Genomic DNA, 22361 nt, shown 5'->3' with positions numbered 1-22361 from the left:
TCTTGTCTCTTGTATCAAATTGTTTTTCAAGAAAAACAATAAAAACTGCGAAACACGCTTCAAGATGAACAGATGAGACAATTATTTTTGACTAGAGATTAAAAAAAAAAATTAAAATTGTATACCTCCACAATTTACGAAAAATAGGGCATCGAATCACATAAATGTTTGTCCTGATACAAAAACAAGAACGAGGCAGGAGTCCAAGAGCCGAAAATATCAAACTACAGTCAAACCAATACCCGATTTGTATTTTTGAGATGCGCTCTGCTTACTGTAAAACCAAGTCATAAATTCTTACAGCTATTCAGTGCGGTACCAAGTGAAAATCAATTATTATATGTTTATTGTCTGTTTGAATTCGATCTCGAAAGTGTTACAGTTCTGCTGTTTATGCAGCACCACTCAAAATTTGTAACACACCTTCTCATTGTAGAGTTTTTCATTACTCTTATTGTTTTTCTACATTTTAAAAACATCTTGTAGATACACGACTATAATCCTGTATATTCACATTAAACAAGGCCAGAGTTTCAAATAATGAGGTTATGTACAGGCAATCATGAGCCAAAAGCTCAGACTTCTGACTCCTCTAAATGCTCTGTTTCATACAGTTTTGTCTACTCTTGGCTCTTTATGACGTCACAGAGAGAGGAAACCCTTAATATGGTCTTCTCAGGCACAAAGATCAACCAGCTTCACCCAGGTTTAGACCCAGATTGTTGAGTTATGTGATGCTGATTCTTTCTCCACTGAGCTGAATTGATGCATGTTGATGTGGGCTAAGTGTTACCTCTAATTCTAAATAAATCCCCAACAGTGCAGCAAAACCTTTCCATGCCACCACAGCTCCTCCCCCAGGCCTCACAGTGAGAAGAGAAAATGCAGATCTGTTCACCTTCTCATAAAGCAACCTAAATTCATAAAGAAACCTACTGAGATATGTTTAATGTGAGGTGAATTTTATTAAGAAATAGAATAAATATAAGAAACTCCTTGAATGTTCTAGGTGTATATTTTTTTATTTTAGTTTCTTTTTTTCTTATAGAACATTTTTACTTTCCTTAATAAATTAGTTTTATTTTGAAAAGCTGCTTTCCGGTATGAGTGGCAGTAAGTGGACACTGTGGACTGGATCTGGCGGCTTTTTCTAGAAAGTAAGTGGCGATAGTCGTCATTCACCAAACCGGGGTCCTTTGCACATCATCCAGGTGAGAGGTGAAAAAACACCCAGTCACTGTATTTGATGTCGTTTATAGCCATGACGTCATCGCACAAAACTGACAGCCAATGGGAAGCAATGGAAACTCTGAAACTCCCCATGCTTATCTGGAAGAAAATGTTTTATGTATATCAGATGACAAGGGCCAGGTAATAAATATCTTATATGTCAGTACCTTTACTATCCTATAACATTTGGCGTTTTCTTTAATCTTAACAAACCAGGAATGCGGGTAAAAATGTAAATAAAGACAATAAACACGTGGTACAATAAAATCACAAAACTATATTTAACCAAACTCTGAAATACTCCAACTCCCAAAGTCACAAAAAATCCGTACTCAAGCAATTCATTATTATGCTCTAGTTGTTTTCCTCCCTTTTACATGTAGCAGTTTAGGCTTTCTTCTTCTTCTTTTTTTTATCTGATGGATTACACCATCAGTCACTGGAGAAGAGCCACTGAAACCAAAGTCTGCCAGACTGCCTCCAACCCCCGTGGATTGGTATGTGTGTCTTCCTCTAGTACTTAGCTCTTCCTGGACTGCAGACCTCTCAGATATTGTGTCTGGAATCTGCTGGAGCCACTCTCCCAGTTTGGGGGTTACAGGTCCTGTAATACTCCTGTAACCACTGGGACCACCCTGGACTCCTCCTTTCCTATCTGCTCCAGTTATTCAGTGCATTTGGTCTCCTCCTTTTAACTGGCACATCTATCACAACCGTAGTCTTCTGCTCTCTGTCATGACTCTGTAAATGTGTATTTTCTACAATAATTTACTGGCAGCTGGATGACAGAATGTGTTGGATGGATGTGTTGTTGGTTGGACAGCAGTTGCTGACCTGTCTTCCACTGGGACTTGATGACATTTCTGTGTACTATCCAAGCCCAGTGCTTCTCTGTGTGCCAGCATGCATCTTACATGCTGCTACTAAGTGCAGGACTGTCTCAGTGGGACCTTTGCATTGCTTGTATCTTGGGTCCTATCGGGTGTGGCAGACGATTGCTTTTAGGCATCTGGTGTTTTGAGGCTCGCTGTTGTGATCAGAGCCTCTGTGCTGTGCTCGAGGTCAGCTTTTTGTAACCACTGGTAGGAATTCTTGATGTCAACAGTTTCCTTTATCTGCAAGATGTGTCTCCTTTTTTAAAATAAATAATTTTTGTATAAATAGCACACATAAATAGCACGCAGAAGATCACAGGTTCGAGGCCACTGTGTCTATTCCAGATGAAGGTGGCCTCTCCTGCAGCCACAGCGCCCCCTGCTGTTTCTTAGAGGAAGTGAGTTTTACAAAAACCGCTGATAGAAGCTCTCTCTCTGCCAGTGAGTCAGCGCCTCTGCAGAGCTGCAGGTCAATCATCTCTGGTGATAATGAATGAATGTTTTAAAATCTCCTTTAAAAGGTCCTGCAACAAATAAAAGCTTTTAAAGGTTTTATCTGTATGCATCTGCATGAACCATGGATCAGTTTCGTGGATTATTTAGTAAACTGGACCAAAATGAGGATGGATTCGTTTCTGTGGCGGAGCTACAAGACGAAATGAGGAAGCATGGTATTATCTCAGCGGATGGGAAGGTCCAGGTAACAAATATTCTTCATAGCATCTATATGCATCGGTATTAATTTTTTTTTAAACCTGCTATTGAGAGAGCTGTTTTTGTTTCTTGTAGAGTATCATCGAGTCTTATGACAGAGACAAAGATGGCCTGCTGGATTATCAAGAGTTCCTCAGTTACATGATGGACAGAGAGAGGAAGTGGAAAATTCACTTTCATGACCTTGATAAGAATAATTGTGGTGAGTTGAAAGTCTTACCGCCTTATAAGTGATACATTTCTGAAGGAAACATAAGAAAAATGAATGATACAAAATGAAGTATGTGAGGACTTCAATCAGTTTTTAAGATCTGCGCCTCCTGCTCTTTTGTCCTTTAAAGAACATAATGAACATAACTCTGCAGAAAGTGTGTTCTAACATGACTTTTTCTTGATAAACAGAATACATTTTGAAATGTGTTTTCAAGGTCAGACACGAGTGGCTGGCAGGCAAACAAAAGATCTGTTTATGCTACACAGACCTGCAGCATTTCAGGGACCATAGCACCTCATATAGAAACTTCACTTATGAGGAAGAGCAGTATCTGTTTGTAATTTTGTGCATTTCTTCTCTGATCAGGAGTCATTGACCAGGAGGACATCATATGTTTGTTTAAGGAGTTAGGAGTGGTCATTTCAAAGCCGAATGCAAAAAAAATTATACAAATGTAAGATTTTTTTGCCCACTACCTCATAGATTCATTATTGTTTTTGAGTATATATGCATTTATACTTGGCATATAGGTTTAAAATAATTAGCATTAAATAAATTATATTTAAGACATAATTGTGATTATTTTGGGTTGCCAGATTAAACGAATGCTTCAAAGGATCCCTCAGTATGGACTCACTACCTGGCTAACCTGAACTTGTTGTATCTCTGAATTATAAATGATTATTACTCAGCTTGCCGTTTTGAAAATGAACAAATGATGTGATGTTAATACGAGATGTGAAAGCTTTATTTTCTGAAACTTGACAAGTGTCGTTGTCTTTGGCAACATCAGGATGGATAAGGACAACTCGATGACGGTGGATTGGGATGAATTCTTGCACCACATCATCATCAACCCTGTGGATAACATCGGGGAGCTAGTGTCCTCATGGAAACACAGTTTGGTATGATCATTCCCATTATGCTTTACATTTACACAGCGATTAAAATGTCTCCTCAAAAGGTGATCAGTTAAGTCCTCCTGTTTGTACTCCTGCAGGTGTTTGATGTCGGGGAGAGCCGCGGGATCCCCATTGAATTCCCTGAGGAAGCGTCAGGCTTCAGTGCTTGGAGGACATTTGTTATGTCAGCAGGACTGGCGGATGCTGTGTCCCGGACCATGACGGCACCCATAGACCGCCTTAAAACACAACTTCAGGTCAGCTCCACTATCACAAGGCACTGCAGACAAAAGAAAAGGAAAATATTTCAGAAACATCACACAAATTATGTAATAATTATTCAAGCTCAGAAGTTTTACAGAGTTTCTGACTACATCACTCAGCGTAACTATTATGTGGCCCTGGAAGACACACAAATTCTGTCAGGAAGAATTAGATAAACTACCCAAGCCCAGGTGCACAAAGCCTGTAGAGTCAAAGCTGTTCCTGCTGCAAAGAAATGGCTCTAAGAAATACTTAAATAAAAGTTTGAATCATTTTGTAAAAGAGCCACTCATGTTTTAACATTGTGTCACAGTATAGATTAATAAGCAAATATGCTTCTTTTGTCCATCCATCCATTTTCTTAACTGCTTATCAAGGTTGTAGGAGAGCTGGAGCTTATCCTAGATGTACACCACAGACAGGTTACCAGTCTGTCACAGGGCTAACAAAGAGGAACAGAAAAAAACATTAAAGCTATTTAGCATTTTAAGATAATGTAAATTTTTGGGTTCCAGCTCCCCTGTGGTGCTGATATGGGTAAGCAGAAGAAGATGGATGGATGTTTTGTTTCGGCTGTGAGCCTGGCCTAGTTTTACATTAGTATCTCTGGCTCTAAAGACAGTCTGTTATCAGCTTGCCTGCCTTATTTTTATGACCTGCATTCAAACTGTTGCTTTTATCTTGCTTTTAACTTTGTGTACCTATATGTATCCTAAAAGTGTTGCTGTTGTGACTGTTCCACATCACTGCACACCTGCACCTCACTGAAAATGACTTCCTGTCTCCACAATAGGTGTATGGATCCAAGGCTTTCTCCCAAGGTTTTCAGGAGATGAGAGGAGGTGGTTTGCGGTCAATGTGGCAAGGCAACGCTGTCAACGTGCTGAAAGGAACGCCACAGTCGACACTTCAGTGTCTTATCTACGCCCAGGTGAGGCTGAGCATTGAGCTATTCGTGTACAGTTTCTTTTTTTCCGATTGATTAGCACACTCAGATGTCCTCTGCTCCATTTAGATGAAGGTCTACACCCAAAACAGGACCCAGCAGACTCTGACGGTGCAGCAGCGTTTCGGGTTGGGCTGCATCTCTGGAGCTGTGGCTCACGCTGTCTTCTACCCCTTAGAGGTCAGGTCCGAGATCAGCGGCAGATCTGAGTACTTTAACATTTCTGTCCTGAAGTGCAGATCACTGACTGTTTTAATTGTTCCAATGCTTTGTTAGACTCATTATAAAGCCTTTTTATTGTCATAAACAAATGAGTCAGTCTCTACAGTATCTCCAAAAAGAACAACACATGTTCCAATATTAATATTAAACAATCACCATGAGGAAGTGCGTGAACAACCACACAAATACTTTAGATGCTGGGAAACAGTAATCTTCATCTGTAATCTCATGGCCGTGAATAACTGTATTCTGTATTACTTTGATGCTGATAAATCGCCATGGCAACGTGGAGTAAACAGGTGAGGAAAATACTAAAACTGAGCTTTTGCTTCTTACATTATGACAAACTGGAGGATATTGTGTTATTCAACTCAATTTTTCCCCTTTATGCTATAACAACATTAAACTAACATTCTGTACTGAGGACAGCGTGCTCTGATATTTTTAGAGGCTCTCCTTTGTTTGCGTTCATCACACTAAAGTCTCAAATAACCCCTCCACAGTCAGCAGCCCAAATACAAGCAAAAATGTTACCACTGATGATATCAACATCATATCAACACCATCTTATCAACAATAAATGTATTTTTTTTATTAAAAACAAAAACAAATGAGCATCATAAAACCAAAATGCACAAACTCTTCCTCCCATCCCACACAGAGCACGTGAATAAATACAAAAAAGATGCATGGTCGACAGCAAACCCCTGTTCCTCTAACTACTAACCTTTCTCTTTGTATTTCACTACATATTTTAATCTTTCTGGTTGGCGTTTTGAGCATGAGGTCATTTTGAGTTTGATAAATTATACAGCAGGTATTCTGAATCATAAACAGTTGATAGCACAGCAAATGGGTAAAATGGTCTATATTCATATCCCCTCTTATTTCAGGACATGTATCTTTTCTGAATTACTATGTGCTACATAAACTTTTTTTCCCCTGTAGAAGTCTAGTTAATTAAGAGAAATGTAAAAGTCAAAAATCCCCAAATTATTACCAACATGGGAGGTTTGGGCTCCAGTCATGCCTAGAGACCAGTCAGCAACCAGTTGCTAGGAAAAAGTGTTTCTTCTGCAGCTGTTGGTGAGTGGTTAGTGGAGGCTGCTAGCCATCCATAGTGAGTAAACGTTTGCAAACAGTTACACGATGCTGCACTGAAACCCTCCTTGCGATTGTTTGTATCACAAGAAGATCCTGAATTGTCTCCAAACAGTTGCAAACTACTCTCTAAGTGGTGAAGTTTTTAAAAAAGGGAAATTGTTCCCTTTTAATGTAAAAGTTGTGCTTTTTGAGATATGTTTGTTGCAGCAATAAGGCACAGCTTTCCTTTTAATGGTGAATATTCTCTGTTTCTGGTTTGAGCTGCACTTAAACTCACAGAGTAAGTGGCCAGTGTCTGCAAACAAGTTGGCATGTTCCATTTGAACCTGTTAATGACCAAAGCAATCACAACGAGGGTTTTGAGCCAGCAACCACTTGCCAGTTGGAGAATATGCATTTTACGTAGCAACCATAAGGAACCAAAAGAAAAAAACATGAGGTAGGAAACAAGCAAAAGTTTACTGCCAGACAAGTGTTTGGAGAATAGTTATACACTGGAAACATGTGACTGGAGAATTAGGTAATTATTGTACTTAAATTTAATAATCGAAATTTTAATCATATACGTAATAATTTAAATATTAATATTGCAAAAACTTATTTTTACTCAATGATCATCTCTCATATGGACTATTGTTTGACGTCCTGGTCACTTGCTTGTCCAACAACACTTAAAACTATTGAAAACATTTATAAAAGAAGTTTAAAACTACTTGACAAAAAACCGACTTCCCACCACCACTGTCATGTGTTAAAAAAACATAAATTACTGAACTTCAATAACTTAGTGAAACTTAAAAGAGTGTGTTTAATATATAAAGTCTTACACTCCCTTGCTCCACCACCACTAAAGCAGTTTATTAGGCATAAAGAAAGCTCAGACAGGACCACTCGAGCTACAATCCGAGGAGACTTGTTTATACCCCACAGACGGACAGCATTTGGGCAGAACGTCCTCTCTGTTAAGGGTGGCCATCTGTGGAACAGTCTTCCTCAACCCATTAGAGAATGCTCGACATTCAATTTGTTTAAAGCAAAGGTTAAAAACTGGCTATGGACAAATCAAGTGTGTGATCATGTATGAGTTGTATAGTTTTAATGTTTTATTTGGGAACAGAATGGTGTGTATGTGTAAGTTTGGTGATGGAGTTTTTATTATGAATGAATGATGATTTTTTATGAATTATTGTCTATTTCTTTATGTTTAAGGACAACAGGTGGAAATTAGCCTTTGGCTATAATCTGGCATGTTTACATTCATGTAATTTTTTTTTTTTACATTTATGTTCATTAACATGCACTGTCCTAAATAAATAAATAAATAGGTGAGGAAAAAAGGTTGTGATCTCTGCTACTCAAAGCAAACCTGAAGAAAGCTGGTTTAGAGGCTGAGGAATTAAGGAGTCTTGTTTCAGACAATAGATGAACTGACAGGCTTCACCAAAGTTCAGCATAAGCTAAACTGTATGATAATGTTTGTTATTTTGAATGTGAATCACTCAAAGCTGCTCTAGTAGAGTCCAAGAATTGAGACTAATAGACCCACTTTAATTTATTAGTGGAGATCTCTTTTAGCAGTCTCACTCTCCTCTTGTTTGCTCTACAGGTGCTGAAGGTGAGGCTGAACCTGCAGCAGGCTGGCACTTACCATGGCGTTGCAGTGTGTGCCCGATCCATTTATAGAAGCGAGTCTTTGTCTTCCTTTTACAGAGGATTCAAGCCCAGCATCCTCTGTATGATCCCCTATGCAGGTGTGGAGTGTGCTGTTCATCAGGTGGGCCAGAAGACAACAGAGATCAAGTGAACTTTTATTTTGAAAAGATGCTAATTGCTTATTTTTTAATTGCAGTCAATCATGAGCTGGGCAAAAAGCGATCCCGCCTACAACAGTGACTCCAAACTGTTTTTCTTCAGCTTTGTGGCGTTCGCTTCTGGACAAATCACCAGTTACCCGCTGGCTGTGATCCGAACTCAGCAGCAAGCGCAGGGTATCGGCTCTCATTCATTCGGCACAGTTTACGGTTTCATATGAAGCTTTTATGTGGGAATGTTTTACTCATGTTTGTTTGTCTTGTTCTTCAGCTTTCAGATCAGATTCACGGCCAGTCTCGGGTGTATTACCGGGACTGATTGGGATATATGAGAGATATGGAATTAAAGGATATTATAATGGCATGGGAGCCAGCTTCGTCAGGGCGATACCGTGTGCCTTAATGAACTACACTCTGACTAGAAAATTTGAAAATGTTTTTTCCTCCTTGGAGTCTTGAGGAAATTAGAAAAAAAGCAAAAGCTGTGAGTTTTATTCTTGTTAATTATCCAAACACATGTCTGCAAAAAATGCCTGAGATGTGAAATGAGGTCAATCACGAAGTTATGGTTAACTCTGCAGGATTTGCTTTGTTATATTTTCTGTTGACCACGAGCATGGAACCATAATCTGACTGACTTTAAATATGTAATAACCAAGAGTAACAGCTGGCTACTCGACATGCTCTTTGAAAATAAGAAAATATGTTGTTGTGTTGACTGTATAATAAAATGACACAAATCCTAGTGTCAGTGCTAAGCCTGAATGAATGGGGGAGGTTGCACTGGGTCCGGGGTTAACAACGATCGCCTCTGGTCCTGCTGGCCAAAAGCATGCTGATAGAAACTGTGCTGCTGTTGGGAAAAGACAAAGGAAGAGGCGACGGGGAAGGCATGTTAGGAAGCAGCGAGAGAGGAGGATGGAGGAAAAGAGAAAGACTATAGAGAAGATTCAGTGATGTAGTGAAGGACCTGCTTAGGGTTGGTGTGACAGAGGAGGATGGTAGAGATGGGGATAATGAGATATCTAAATTTCTATACATTTACAAAATTGATCATTTTCAATCTAAGTGTGTGAATATCAGGAGTAACAGATTTAATGTCGTGTTTTAAATAAAGATTTAGGAGTTAAAGTCTTCTGGAAATAATCTTTTTCAGGTTCTTGAAGACATTTACCTGAAAGGACTCTTCAGCTCTAAAAGTCAGTCTCAGATATTTAACCCATAGTGCCGTTGTCACCTTGAAGTGGTCGTTGAGAGTCGCTGATCCATGCCTTGATCGTGTGAGTCGTTAAGGGTCACATAGGCCAAGTGAATTCTTTGTGAGATCATCCTTATTGAGGGAAATGCTAAAGCAACACAGAGCCAACAATATACTCACCAACAACAATGCTAATATATAAAATAAAATTTATGTCACAAAAAAAAGATGAGCACAGTGAAGTTTTGATTCATTGCACTCAGGTTAAAAGATTTCCACGTGACCAACAAACTCCATGGGACATTTTGTCCATGTTTATAGTGCAAAGAGCTTCTCCTCTGAGATTTCGTTGGGATTCATTGGGATTTCGTTATAGCTGGCACAGAACCTCAACCTTACTGAGTATTAAATAATAGTATTTTATGCCATGAAGATTCAAGCAACTTGTCTTCATAAACAAAAGACAACACTGCATGTTACTAAAGAAATATTATTATAAAGTTATTACTGATTTAAGTGCAACTGTTGGACTCTGACAAAGTTAGGGAGGCAAAACTGAGACGGTTTGGACATGTGCAGAGGAGGGATAGGGAATATACTGGACAAAGGACTTTGAATGTGGAGCTGCTAGACAAGAGAAAAAGAGGAAGACCACACAGAAGATTTGTGAATGCGGAGAAGGAGGACATAGAGAGGGTTGGTGTAACAGAGGAGGATACTGGGGGTGGATAGGAAAGCAACCCCTAAAGGGAGTAGTCGAAAGAAGAAGAAGACTATAATTGTTACACAAAATGGGCCGTCTGGTGGGCTGATTCTCCTGCAAAGCATAATTTGACATCCCCTCGCTGCAACCTTTGCACACAGTCAAACACAAATGATGAGCTGCAGCAGGTCTATTGCACGTGTAAAATTTGATTTGTATCCCTGTAAAATGCGGAAACTCTTTATAAAATAGCATATTTTAACCCAGAAGTTTACATTTATTTATCACGTATATGTGGTGGAATAGAAGCAAATAATACTACCTTTCAGGGGAATGTTGTTCTTTTCTTCACTACAATGAATGTAGTAACTAATTACAAAGTGAAATTAATGAAAATAAATATAATGAGTTTGCTTTTTTTTTTTTTTTTTTAAACTGAAGCTTAAAATCAGCCCCAATTGTCTAACAGTTATTACAAACCAGTGTTAAAAGTGATATTCTGCAACATGCTGTTGAACACGGTCACGCTTTAATGTTCATATTTTTTGCACTTTTACTCAATTAAAATTTTAAAAGAAGTATTTCTACAGCAGTACATTTCAAAGGTCGTCTGATACTGATTCCTGCTCCAAATCTGCTCTGGTGACACACGTGAGGCCGTTATCGCGAGAGCAAACACTGGTCGCGAGTTTCTCGTGTCTCCCACCACCTCCCGTTTGTGAGACCGAGCCGCCATCTTATCGCGCCGAGGAGGAGAAGAGCAGCAGCAGGCAGATATGGCAGACTACAGCAACGTGGCTCCCCCGTCCTCAAACGCCGGTGGCGGCATGAACGACGCTTTTAAAGACGCTCTGCAACGAGCGCGACAGGTGAGAAGACGACTACGGAATCACTCGGGCTAAAAATATCCCGCAGGCCGGGAACGAATTGCGAGTTTTCGGCGCTTTCTGTCGTTGTGCTCTGAAGGTAGCTGAGCTAAGCTAACGTTGCGTTACTCTGAAAACGAAAACAGACGGGAAAACACAACAGATCGCAGCTTAGAGTGGTTAAAAAATAAGATAATAATTGTATAAGTTAAATGCAAGCTGGTGTTTTTGTGCTGTAGCAAAATTAATCGATTTGCTAAAGTGAAACCTGAAGCTCCCCTTTGTTGGACTTCCGGCTAGGACAGTAGGCCGCAGGCAGCACGCCTCTCCTCTCCAAACGCACCTTAAGAGACGCGAACAACAAATACATGATCTCGGGAGCTCACGTGTTCTCTTGTTGCTTCATTTTTTGCTTTCAGATCGCAGCAAAGATTGGCGGGGACGGAGTTGCGGCACCCCCGACAAACGAGTTCGGCTACGGGGGCCAGAAAAGGCCCCTGGAGGACGCTGGTGGGTATTTTCCCATGCCTAACCTGAATATCGGTCAGTGGCTCAAATCGATCTCAATGCAAGTCTTTCTAGTTAATGCCTGCCTTTGTGTTTCGTTTTTTTAGCAGCTGCTGAAATGCATTTTATTCTGTTTTAACGTCCATAACCCAGCATTAAATCTGTTTTTTTTAATCGTTTTTTCCTCTCAGTGTGAATTTTCACCTTTAGATCTAACACTGTACATTATTACTAACCAGTTAAAAGGCAGCAGTGTGTTGCACATGGCATGTGTTTAGGGTGATTGTTTTACCTTATCTTCTAATGTCTTGCAAATATTTTAATATGTGTCAAATCATTTTTTTTGATTGAGTGGACCAGACTGGAAGCAAATATTGGTTAAGGCGTGAGTGGGTGTAATTAGGTTTACTAGCCTATAAACAGGTCAAGTAGATGTTTTTTGGTGGTTAATGTGGTCCAAAATGAAAGCATGACAGAGTTTCCAGTTTGCTTGGTTCACACATGTACTGATTATAAAGTCTGAAAACGATTGGGGGGAAAAAATCATGGTTTTAATTACATTATAATACTTGATCTGGGTTTATTTACTTTTTCTGGGTTTGGAAACTTAACATGAAATAAAAAAACAAACTGTGTACTTCACAAAGAAATAAGACCAGTTAACACACACAGTTATTGACTCTAACTTCCTCAGCATTCAAGTTGTTGGGGTATGCGCCGACCTGACGTGTAGTTGTTGTATGTAGAAGGTTGGGGCGTAGGGTTAAAATGGAGTTACAATAATTACGTTGTAGCTCTGGGACGGAGGTATGATTTATGTGCAACTGAAAGCACCTTCAGGACACTTGGATCTGATGCTGCTTTGTATTTGCCTCAGATCTTGGCGCTGGGAGTGACACTCCTGAGTTTAGCGCGTTCCACTAGCAAAGGCTGAAAAACAGGATTTGTTTTGTTCCTCAGCAAGGCAGAGCTATTAACGCATTACGAGCAGTGCAGCACAGTTCTTGTTCTACTTTTGTTTTGGGTTTTTCTTCCTTACTTAAAAAGTGAGTTGCAGCATGTTCCTGTATAGACGCTGGTCACTGATCTCAGCATGTCTTATTTAGCGAGTCGCAAATCCACAATGATGATTTACAGATTACGACTTTTACAGCTTTTCTGTTGCTTATGTTCTCTACCCTCATCTCAGATTGTTAAATCGGGGTTAGTGGGACTTCTCAGGGTTTCTGAGTTGGAAAACCGATTTGGGGGATATTCTTCTGAAAAATCTGACATCCAGCTTGAACAGAGTACCCGAGAGGTATAATCGGGTTATAGGCACTGATCAAGTCAGAACTGGGGTTAACAGACCTTTGAGAGCTGAGCAAATACAGGGACTTTAATGGTGATTTATTTCTAATTTAGGGCCAATGAATTGACTTCAATACTGAGTTAATAAGTGCAAGGACTCTGGCTGCTTGAATAATCTGGCAGATAGAGCATTACAGTGTAGATCTGTGTTGCAGAGTATTGTTGAATTATGTTAAACAAAACTGAGGATTTAGCATCAGCGTTGAGTAGGACTAAACATCTGCAGATAGAATATCAAGCCAAGTATGCATGCTGGAAGCTGGCAGATGAGCGCCTAATCCAGCTGTCTGAACTGTTTAAATTCCACGTAGTGTTGACAAATGAGTTTTAGATGTGTAAAATCAGTTTGTTTTTTCTTTGATTGGGGGGAGCTAATAATGTGATGTGGCATGGGAATAATGAGAGGTACTTACACTGGCTATGTCATTTTTTTCACAGACCAACCAGAGACAAAGAAAGTGGCTACAAATGATGGTAAGTGAACTGAAGGTGCAGTTGTATTTACTACTTAAAAAAGGCCAAATATGTGCAAGAATGTGAAATTTGGTTCTTCAAAATTGGTAAGTAAAATTACTTCTTTTGGCTAATTGGTCGTCTTATTGCAGCCTTTTCAGGTATTGGAGGAATGGCTGGTCCCCCAAGGTAAACGGACATTATCAATTTAAACATGTTCACATACTTTGCTTGGCTTCATTGTATTATAAAGTTTATGTTGAATAATCTCCCGTTATCCTAAGGTCAACATCAGAAGAATTCAAGGTCCCAGATGGCATGGTTGGCTTCAGTAAGTGTTTGTTTAAAAAACAAAAAAAAACAACCCAAAAAACCATAAGCATAACTTCTGTGCTCTTAGAATTTGATATTTATACTTTTTTTGGTCATTGCCTGTTCTAGTTATTGGAAGAGGAGGTGAACAAATATCACGTCTCCAGCAGGAGTCTGGGTGCAAAATACAGATTGCCCCTGGTAGGTTTGGACTTGCTGGCAGTGCTGAGAAGTCGGAGCATACCAACTGTTTTTGGAGGGTTTTGTGTTTACAGTGTCTTCTCTCTTGTAGACAGCGGAGGGATGCCAGATCGGTCGGTGACATTAACAGGATTACCAGAATCAATCCAGTAAGTGTCACCCCTGTTTCATATGCAGAGTTCCTGTGGAAGTTAGTGTGGGCAGCAATGTATTTTTGACCAAAGTCCAAAAGTTGCTATTAGAATTTTTGCTGTAATCGAGCAGCCCTACTATCGTTACTAAACAAAATGGTATTTTTTTTTCTCCCTTAAGGACGGCAAAGAGGCTACTAACAGAAATCGTTGAGAAGGGGCGTCCGGCCCCAGCGTTCCACCACAACGACGGCCCAGGAATGACTGTTCAGGAGATTATGGTACCTGCTTCTAAAGCCGGACTTGTCATTGGCAAGGGAGGAGAAACCATCAAAAGCCTTCAGGTGAGCCTCAAGTCAAAGTGAGACAAAAAATATAGAGATAATTAGATGTGATTGCTACTGACTCACCTTTTGTTTTATTTTCTCATTTGCAGGAACGAGCTGGAGTGAAAATGGTCATGATCCAAGATGGGCCCCAAAACACAGGCGCAGACAAACCACTACGCATTTCAGGAGAACCTTTTAAAGTTCAGGTGAGACTTCAGCTGGGATTTTGATGTAATAAAACTTTTTTTTTTTTATCTTATTCCAAGTCTTCCACATGGAGACTGTACTGTAATAATATGTACTTTGTCTCCCCAGCAAGCCAAAGAGATGGTGATGGAGCTGATTAGAGATCAGGGCTTCAGGGAGCAGAGGGGCGAGTACGGTTCAAGGATTGGAGGAGACAGCTTAGATGTCAGTACTTGTCATTTGTTTAATTCATCACGTTGTTGACCAGAGTTTTTGGATCGTGTTAATTTTGCTTTTCTGCCCTCTTTATTGTTCAGGTTCCTGTCCCACGTTTTGCAGTAGGAATTGTTATCGGGAGAAATGGAGAAATGATCAAGAAAATTCAGAATGACACAGGCGTCAGGATTCAGTTCAAACCAGGTGAGCATCTAACATGACATTCATGAAGTAAATCAAGCAGTTTAAAATGGTCTGTGATGAAAACTCATGCACCACGCTGATAAGCTGATGTATAACCCCAACCCTATGATCTGAGACCTGAACACATGCACAGTGCATCGCTGGTTAGAGGCACAATTAGAAAAGTATACATTTGTTTAATGTGACAGCAGTAATGGAATTCAAAGCTAAAATTGTGCTTCAGTTGTCTCAAATCGCCCTCCTTCCTCTCTCCAGATGATGGCACCACACCAGACAGGATAGCGCAGATCATGGGTCCCCCTGACCAGGCTCAGCACGCGGCAGAAATCATTTCCGACCTATTGCGGAGCGTCCAGGCTGGAGGACCTCCAGGGCATGGAGGTGGCAGGGGACGCGGTCGCGGTCAGGGCAACTGGAACATGGGCCCCCCTGGTGGCCTCCAAGAGTTTACCTTTACAGTCCCGACCATGAAGACTGGTCTGATCATTGGGAAAGGTAAGTCGCTCCTCAACAGCAGTGGGGCTCGAGCTCAGTTATTAAAACAAACTTTAGGAGTGCAGTGCACTCTTAGTAATAATCACCTTATGGAGTAAATAATGGTTTAAAATGTGTATGGTCTGTGATGAAAACTCATGCACCACGCTGACAAGCTGATGGATAACCCCAACCCTATAATCTGAGACCTGAACACAAAATAGAGAGTGACACGGTGAAGGTAGAGAGATCAGAGAGACGAAAGGGTCAACCAAAACGGTTAAAATATTTTTCTCCCTGTAGTCGGGCCTCCGTTAAAACTCTGACCATGTTTCTCTTCCAGGTGGTGAGACAATCAAGGGCATCAGCCAGCAGTCAGGAGCCAGAATCGAGCTCCAGAGGAATCCTCCGCCCAACGCTGACCCCAACATTAAGATGTTTACAGTCAGAGGGTCTCCTCAGCAGATCGACTACGCCCGGCAACTAGTGGAGGAGAAAATTGGGGTGAGTTAACTTTTTTTACAATTAGCCTCCATGTGAAGACTCCGGTATTTATTTATTTTTTATTTACCCCTCTTATACTGACCGCACCATTTCTCTGTTCAGGGACCTGTCACTCCCATGGGTGGCCCACATGGGCCTCCTGGCCCACATGGAGGACCAGGTCCACATGGTCCTCCAGGACCACCCGGACCCCCTGGTGCTCCCATGGGTCCATACAATCCTGGACCATACAATCAGGGCCCACCCGGACCACAGTAAGTACAGTTGCCTCCTCTTTGATAATAGGAGTATCTGAACATGGCTGACTGAGAGATGATGGTTACTTATTTTCTTCCTTCAGTGGTCCTCCTGCTCCATATCAGCCTCAGGGATGGGGCAACGGCTACCCACACTGGCAGCAGGGCCAGCCTGATCCAAGTGAGTATTTGCTAATTTGATGTGAAAAGCCCTTTGCCATATTTTAATATTTGAAATCATACTCAGTTAGAGGTTAGAAAGTATATCTGTTAGTCATGAAATACAGCGACCCAACAGAAACAAAATGAAAAACAATGGAACAAACAGGATAAATGTTGGAAAGCGCTAAAGGGTGAAGTTTCAGGGCCAAGGAGCTCGGTGCTTTGTTTTTTAACTATCAATTTGCACTCTGGGGAGAAGCAGTGCCCCCTGTAGGCACAAAAAGTAATTACAGAAGTAAATGCTCTAAGTATTTTTACTGACACTCTTGTTTTTTTTCTTGAAAATATTTGCTTTCAAAATATTATAGCATTTGAGTTTTATGTGCTAAAACACAAGTATTGATTACATCAGCAGATTTGACAATACATGGTGTGTTATTACAGTTGGCTAGCATTAGCCTTTGCACGTCTTCAGTAAGGCACAACATTGCTGCTGCCAGAATGAGTCCTGGCTGTTGTGTGGTTACCAGCTTGTTTCTTGCGTGCAGATAAAGCAGCAGCGGATGCCAACGCAGCAGCGTGGGCAGCGTACTACGCTCAGTACGGCCAGCAGCCGCAGGCTCCCATGACCCCGACCAGCGGAGCGCCCGGCACCAGTCAAGCCAACGGCCAAGGTAACCGGAGTGTTTTTTCACTTAAAGCAAAGCAGAGGAGCAGAAGAAACGGAAAGTGTTCACACAAGCTCAGTGTAGTTCAGTAGACTTACCTGATAGTGTGCTGTGCTCATGTCTCATTTGTGTTACTAACAAACACAAGTTGGTTTGGTTTCAACTTTTAAATGACTTTGCTTTTGCAGAGCAGCTTTTTAACATTTTTTTTAAATACCCCAGGAACAGGGTAGTTTTCCTCCACCACCCCTAGGCTGACAGCCCAACCCAGGCAGGTGGAGGACAAACTGCTGAGAATGATTGACTAATTACAAGTACCGTTTTCTTTAACAGGTGACCCACAGGCTGCAGGTCAGAGTGGACAGGCAGATTACACCAAGGCCTGGGAGGAATATTACAAGAAAATGGGTATATGAACGTAGTTTCAGTGTACACCTCTTAACACAAGACAGTCTAAACAGCCCTCGGCCATTCAGTCAGCTTCTTTTTCAGGTCTGGGTATTTGTGAGCATTACTAACCTGCCGTGGAGCGTTTTCAAGCGTGCCTCCACTTTGTTTGACTTTTGACGGCTGTGCTGTTTAGACTGCGACACTTTGACTATCTGCAGGACTGCTGTGGACACAGATCCACCTTTATCAGCTCAGAGTAGATTATTTTCTAGACTAAGTCAGGGCTTTATCCACACTGACGGCACAGTCTTCCATGTGCTATGAATGTTTTACTGTTATTGAGTGTGTGTGTTTTGTGGAGTTAAATGATGAGTGTTTGACTTGTGGGGTTGTGCATATAAGCAATGTAGGGTCATTGTTTATGTTTTGTGGTTCGATTTGATGCTTGAATGCTCTAACGTGTTTCTTCCTTTTCACTCTGCAGGTCAACAGAGTCAGCAACCTCAGGACTACACGAAAGCCTGGGAGGAGTATTATAAGAAACAAGGTGAGTGCTCGAGCAGGGTTTTGTGCTAAAACGCGTTGCAGATATGTCTGAAACCCTACGGTGTAACCGACATGCACATCTGTAGAACAATGTGACTGGTTTGTTTCCTCCCCATTTCCACCTTCTGTTTCTTCAGCTGGATGAGTTATAAATGTTTACTTGCACATGCTGCATCACAGACTTTACATTCATTCAACGCGAGTATGAACTAAGCTTTAAGACCAAGATCAGCATGCTTTAGTGTCTATAGTATAGTAGTATAAGAAACTAAAGCCTGGTGTAATAACCCTTTATTGTGGTTTTGGATGCTAGCATGGAGGAAAACAAGCGTACTACTCCTAACACAGCAGACACATGGTGTTAGATAGGTTAGGCTTTTGTCTAGTTAAATAACATCTCATCGCTCCTCCAGCTCTAAGTATGAGTGTGTTTGATGTTAAAGGGTGGTTGCCTCCACAAGCAGCCCTCTTGCTAGTAGAGTTGCTGTTCTCGCAGCCGCCCAATAGAAAGGAAGAAGGTTTCTGACCCGCCACCAAGAGACCTCAGTGGCGGGTTCGTTCCCCTTCTTATAAATCTAATCTGACAAGATTGGAAGCATTTTTTGTGACCTGAATTCTTTTTGTTCTACTTTTACAATTTATTTAATAGTAGCTGAATGTATGTTGGGAAAGCTGTGTTATGTCTAATGGTTGTTAATATCCTTTGTTCCCACGTGAACTGACCACATAACCATTAAATGCAAAGTGCCACGCTCAATGACACGTACAAGTTAATTTGATTCCCAAGAAATGTGAATAATGACATCAAACATGTTAAACTGGCCTGATTTATTTATTTATTTTAATTTATATTAAAGTTTCATTTGCATGTTTTTTAAATAAAATAATTTTCTTTGAATGTCTAGCAAATGAGTCACCAGGAGCCTCCCTAGTTGAATAGCTGCCTTGTTGGCTTGTGTAACTAACCCAGAGAAGCATATTTGGCTTTCTGTTCCTTATATTTTAGTTCTATAAAAAGCATTCATGAATTTTATCATGGTGTCTCTTAGGTGCAGTGAGAAAACTTCAGACTTGACCTTGAGCTTCTTGGCTGTACAAACTTATTTTTTTCTCTATTATTTTTATCCCCTGCAGGTCAAGCGGCCCCTCAGGCCACAGCGGCAGCGGCTGCCTCTCAACCTGGAGGCCAGCCGGACTACAGCGCGGCCTGGGCAGAGTACTACCGGCAGCAGGCCGCTTACTACGGCACGGCCAACCCACAGCCGATGGGCGCGGCGCCACAAGCTCCCCAGGTACACCCGCCCCGATAATAATGCGCTGTCCACATTCACGCACACTGTCATTTTGCACCGTAACCCGCTTCACTCCTCAGGTTTTCACAGGGCTCCGGTGACCGCAGCAGCCTCACACACTTAACCAAAACCACCTTCCTTCCTACACAGGCTTTTTAGCTTTTTATTTTGGGAAGCTGAGTCCACTGTTTCTGCTGTTAACATGCAATGTATCTTCTATGTATTTCTTCTGCACAGGGCCAGTAATGTGAAGTGGACATAAAGTAAATGCTACATTGTCGAAACAAAATCCTTTGTTAAATGTTTGGATGCAGACGCCTTGATGAAGATCTTAAATTTCCTTGGTTTGAAAGTGTTTCACATAGATGGCAGATTACCCGGCGAACACGTCCTCTTTGATTTTTCTTTTTTTTTTTCCTTTTTGTTATTCTTTTTTTCTTGTAAATGCTTTGTTTTTAGTGAGGTAATTATACATATGGTCATTCCAGCCCTGTATCTACATTAAATGTGGTTAGAAGTCATGTTTATTAAACTGTAGACATTACCATGTAAAATCATCTCAGTTTTAAAAATTGCTCTTGCCTGTTGTGTTTTTTTGCAATAAAACAAACTGAAACCTCCTGTGTTGGTAAGTTGGGGTGGAGATGTATTTCTGTATGATTGTTTTTGTTTTACCGTGAGGCCGCTGAGCAGGGGGGGGGATAGGTGGGGTGGGCGTTGTAGTTTGAACTGATTGTCCAAAACCAAATTGTGCTGTCCTGTCTCTCTCCAACTGTCTATAAGACTCGTAGTCACATTACTTGCGTGCAGTGATGCCGGGTGGTTCAGACTTGTTATTTATATTTCATATTATTTCTGACTCTAGCAAGTAGAAAAAATGTTTGTCACGAGAAAGCCGACGGTATCTGTGTGTCGTGATCTCATGCATTACCTGCGTTGCTGTGGCACTCCTTCTCACTTTTTGCATTGGTTGCTGATATTGTTGAGGTGTAGTTTGCACTGTATATATATATTTTTATTTTTTTGCTGCCTCCCTTGATAGTCACTTCCTCCTCCACAGGCAAGTTTAGAAAAGCGGTAAGCCAAGTATCCTTCTCAACATGCGGTTCTAAGAAATGTTGCATATTTTTAGTGTTATATATCCATCTACTTTTTGTGCTGTTCTTTTTCCAGGACAGTGAGGTAAAATTGTTTTGAAAAGGAGAGAGGGAGAGAAAAAATGCATTGAAACATTTGTCTTGCCCAATTGTGAACTCACATGTTTACACTTGTCTTTTTTTGAAAAGAATGTTTTTAAAAGTATAAAACGATGCAACAAAAAGTGGTAGATGTTGTAGGGTCTGGGGGTGGCTAAGCAGTCGGCATCCATCAGTTGAGCCCTCCTGTAATGTAAGTACAAAAAAACCTGTGATTTGACTTTGAGAAAGAACGCTTTATAAACTGCCAACGATGTAGTATTTTTTATTTTTTCTCAAATATTGCCCTTTCCCCTCCCCCCCTCCCTCCTTTGTCTTTGGGTAAGTATGAAATGTTCTCAGGAGAGGCTTAGTGCTTCAGAATGTGATGATTCTTGTACCACATGTTTCTGAGACTCTCTTTACTCAGTCTCCTGTAGATTGTTTGTGTAGGTAGTTGGATTTCTGAACTGAGGTCTGTTACACTGCTGGTAGGAACTGTTTAAGGATGTCCATGTTGGGGTTTTTTTGCGTTCTGAATATTTGCCAACTTGCCATTGTGTAGTTGATGTCTTTTTAAAAACAAAATGCCATTTATTGCAATATATTTGCTTAGAAATCTCCTGCATAACTCCAGCGTAGCATGCTTAGGTTTCTGCTGATAATCTCTCTCTAATATGTCCTTTATAATAAGCATGTGGAATGCTAGTAGTGGAAGTGCTGCTGATTAGCTCAGTATTGATGATTTTTTTTTTTATGAATGAGCACTGCTGTGAAAGGCTGTTAATGTTAAAGTCCAAACGATCTCTTTGACTGCATTGTTCACTGACGGCAAAGAGTGCAATATATACATACATATATATATCTGATCTTTGCAGTGTCATCCCAGACCTTGCACCTTAGGTTCTGCTGCAATAACACAGGTAAGCGAAACCTAAGGAAAACCAGTGTTTTTGTCCAGTGACATACATGCAAACAAATGCTTACCTGTGTCATTAAACAAAAAGAAAATGTCCAGGAAATTCACAGCCCATTTTTTTTCCATGAATGAACTGCATGATGTGAAGTTTTGACAAGTGAAAAGGTTGTTGCATAGGAGGTAATGTCGAATTTGCTTAATATGATAATAGCCTCTATATTTGCACCCTGGTAAGTCTGAAAGTGACTGTATGTCGATGCTTTAGATTGACACTGGTGTAAAACTGCATGCTGAACTGCTAGGTCAAAGAAACACAACGGTTCAATACATGATTTTTAATATTTTTTTTCCTGTCGTGGTGTGAATCTGCCCTCAAGTGCAGTGCAAATCTGCTATTGAAACGCCTTCACTTCTCGCTCACAGTGTTGGAGGATGCTGCAGGCTTAGGTCGTAGAATCAGGCCCGTGTCGTAGTTTGTCCCCCCCCCTACACACAAAAGGAGGAATCCTTTGAGTCTATCCTGCTGCTGAACGTAGACCGTTCAAGAGCTCCAGTGATAAGGTAAAAAACCCAAAAAAACAGCAACCCAATGAAATTTAAATTCTTTGATTGCAAAAAGTGTTGGTTAGATTTGTTTTTGCTGCCCGGTTTGACTTGTCTCTTTTTAACCATGATGCCATAGTTTGTTTAGAGTTGTCTGAAAGTTGTTTTTAATCGCTGTGAATGCCTTCATGAGTAACTTTCAGCAGACAGGAATGTGCTTTAGAAAGTTGGATGAGGACAGGAACTTTGGGGTTTATCAGTTTAAAACACTTCTGTAGTAAAAATAAGGTCACTCACTGTTTGTTCGGGGCTGTATACACGTGAGACACTCAGTGTTTCAACACAGAGTTCGAGGGGTGTAGAAGACTAAACAAGGAGCATGCCTTAGAGGTAATCAAGGTTTCATGTGCTGTGTATAATCTATTGGTTTGTTTCTTGAATTTAACTGTTTTTGGTTTTGAAATGTTGCCATGTTCATTAAAGTTGTAACAAATAAACTGGACCATTGTTGTGG

At 40.7% G+C, this 22361-nt stretch overlaps 2 protein-coding genes across 7 annotated transcripts; both read left to right on the top strand.

The window, feature by feature from the left end:
• The first annotated feature begins 2558 nt into the window (after positions 1 to 2558).
• slc25a24l (solute carrier family 25 member 24, like) lies at positions 2559 to 9011 on the top strand. The gene is made up of 10 exons (XM_006792316.3): positions 2559 to 2805; positions 2895 to 3021; positions 3400 to 3487; positions 3827 to 3938; positions 4034 to 4192; positions 4993 to 5130; positions 5215 to 5325; positions 8078 to 8245; positions 8321 to 8459; positions 8554 to 9011. The coding sequence occupies exons 1-10, from the start codon at positions 2683 to 2685 to the stop codon at positions 8739 to 8741; spliced, it is 1353 nt and encodes a 450-aa protein (XP_006792379.2). The 5' UTR covers positions 2559 to 2682; the 3' UTR covers positions 8742 to 9011.
• Positions 9012 to 10898: 1887 nt separating this feature from the next.
• fubp1 (far upstream element (FUSE) binding protein 1) lies at positions 10899 to 22349 on the top strand. Of its 6 annotated transcripts, none has more exons than XR_436946.2 (20): positions 10899 to 11052; positions 11469 to 11592; positions 13345 to 13380; positions 13512 to 13548; positions 13644 to 13690; positions 13801 to 13872; positions 13964 to 14021; positions 14185 to 14347; positions 14440 to 14538; positions 14648 to 14743; positions 14836 to 14938; positions 15194 to 15433; positions 15756 to 15916; positions 16019 to 16170; positions 16257 to 16333; positions 16863 to 16988; positions 17316 to 17390; positions 17857 to 17919; positions 19053 to 21308; positions 21728 to 22349. XR_436946.2 is itself a non-coding variant. In XM_006792318.2 (20 exons), exons 1-20 carry the CDS (start codon positions 10960 to 10962, stop codon positions 19454 to 19456), a joined length of 1989 nt encoding a protein of 662 aa, XP_006792381.1. In that variant the 5' UTR covers positions 10899 to 10959; the 3' UTR covers positions 19457 to 22349. The 6 variants fall into 6 exon arrangements, 5 of the variants coding, with proteins under 5 accessions (XP_006792381.1, XP_006792382.1, XP_006792380.1 ...); XM_006792318.2 differs by having other exon boundaries at positions 19053 to 19210; positions 19448 to 22349; XM_006792319.2 differs by having other exon boundaries at positions 11469 to 11559; positions 19053 to 22349.
• Positions 22350 to 22361: the final 12 nt, after the last annotated feature.

Source organism: Neolamprologus brichardi, chromosome 18 (assembly GCF_056152115.1).
Source record: "Neolamprologus brichardi isolate AB-2024 chromosome 18, ASM5615211v1, whole genome shotgun sequence".
Classification (NCBI taxonomy): domain Eukaryota; kingdom Metazoa; phylum Chordata; class Actinopteri; order Cichliformes; family Cichlidae; genus Neolamprologus; species Neolamprologus brichardi.
Note: the sequence above shows the minus strand (reverse complement) of the source record. Positions and strands in the feature narration are given on the sequence as shown.

Bases quoted from the DNA above. Each gene is read 5' to 3' on its own strand.
- slc25a24l (XM_006792316.3), top strand. From the start codon at position 2,683: ATGGATCAGTTTCGTGGATTATTTAGTAAACTGGACCAAAATGAGGAT. The intron at 2,806-2,894 runs GTAACAAATATT...TGTTTCTTGTAG, and splicing joins CAGCGGATGGGAAGGTCCAG to AGTATCATCGAGTCTTATGA. The intron at 4,193-4,992 runs GTCAGCTCCACT...TCTCCACAATAG, and splicing joins GCCTTAAAACACAACTTCAG to GTGTATGGATCCAAGGCTTT.
- fubp1 (XM_006792317.2), top strand. From the start codon at position 10,960: ATGGCAGACTACAGCAACGTGGCTCCCCCGTCCTCAAACGCCGGTGGC. The intron at 11,593-13,344 runs GTCAGTGGCTCA...TTTTTTTCACAG, and splicing joins CATGCCTAACCTGAATATCG to ACCAACCAGAGACAAAGAAA. The intron at 14,348-14,439 runs GTGAGCCTCAAG...TCTCATTTGCAG, and splicing joins AAACCATCAAAAGCCTTCAG to GAACGAGCTGGAGTGAAAAT.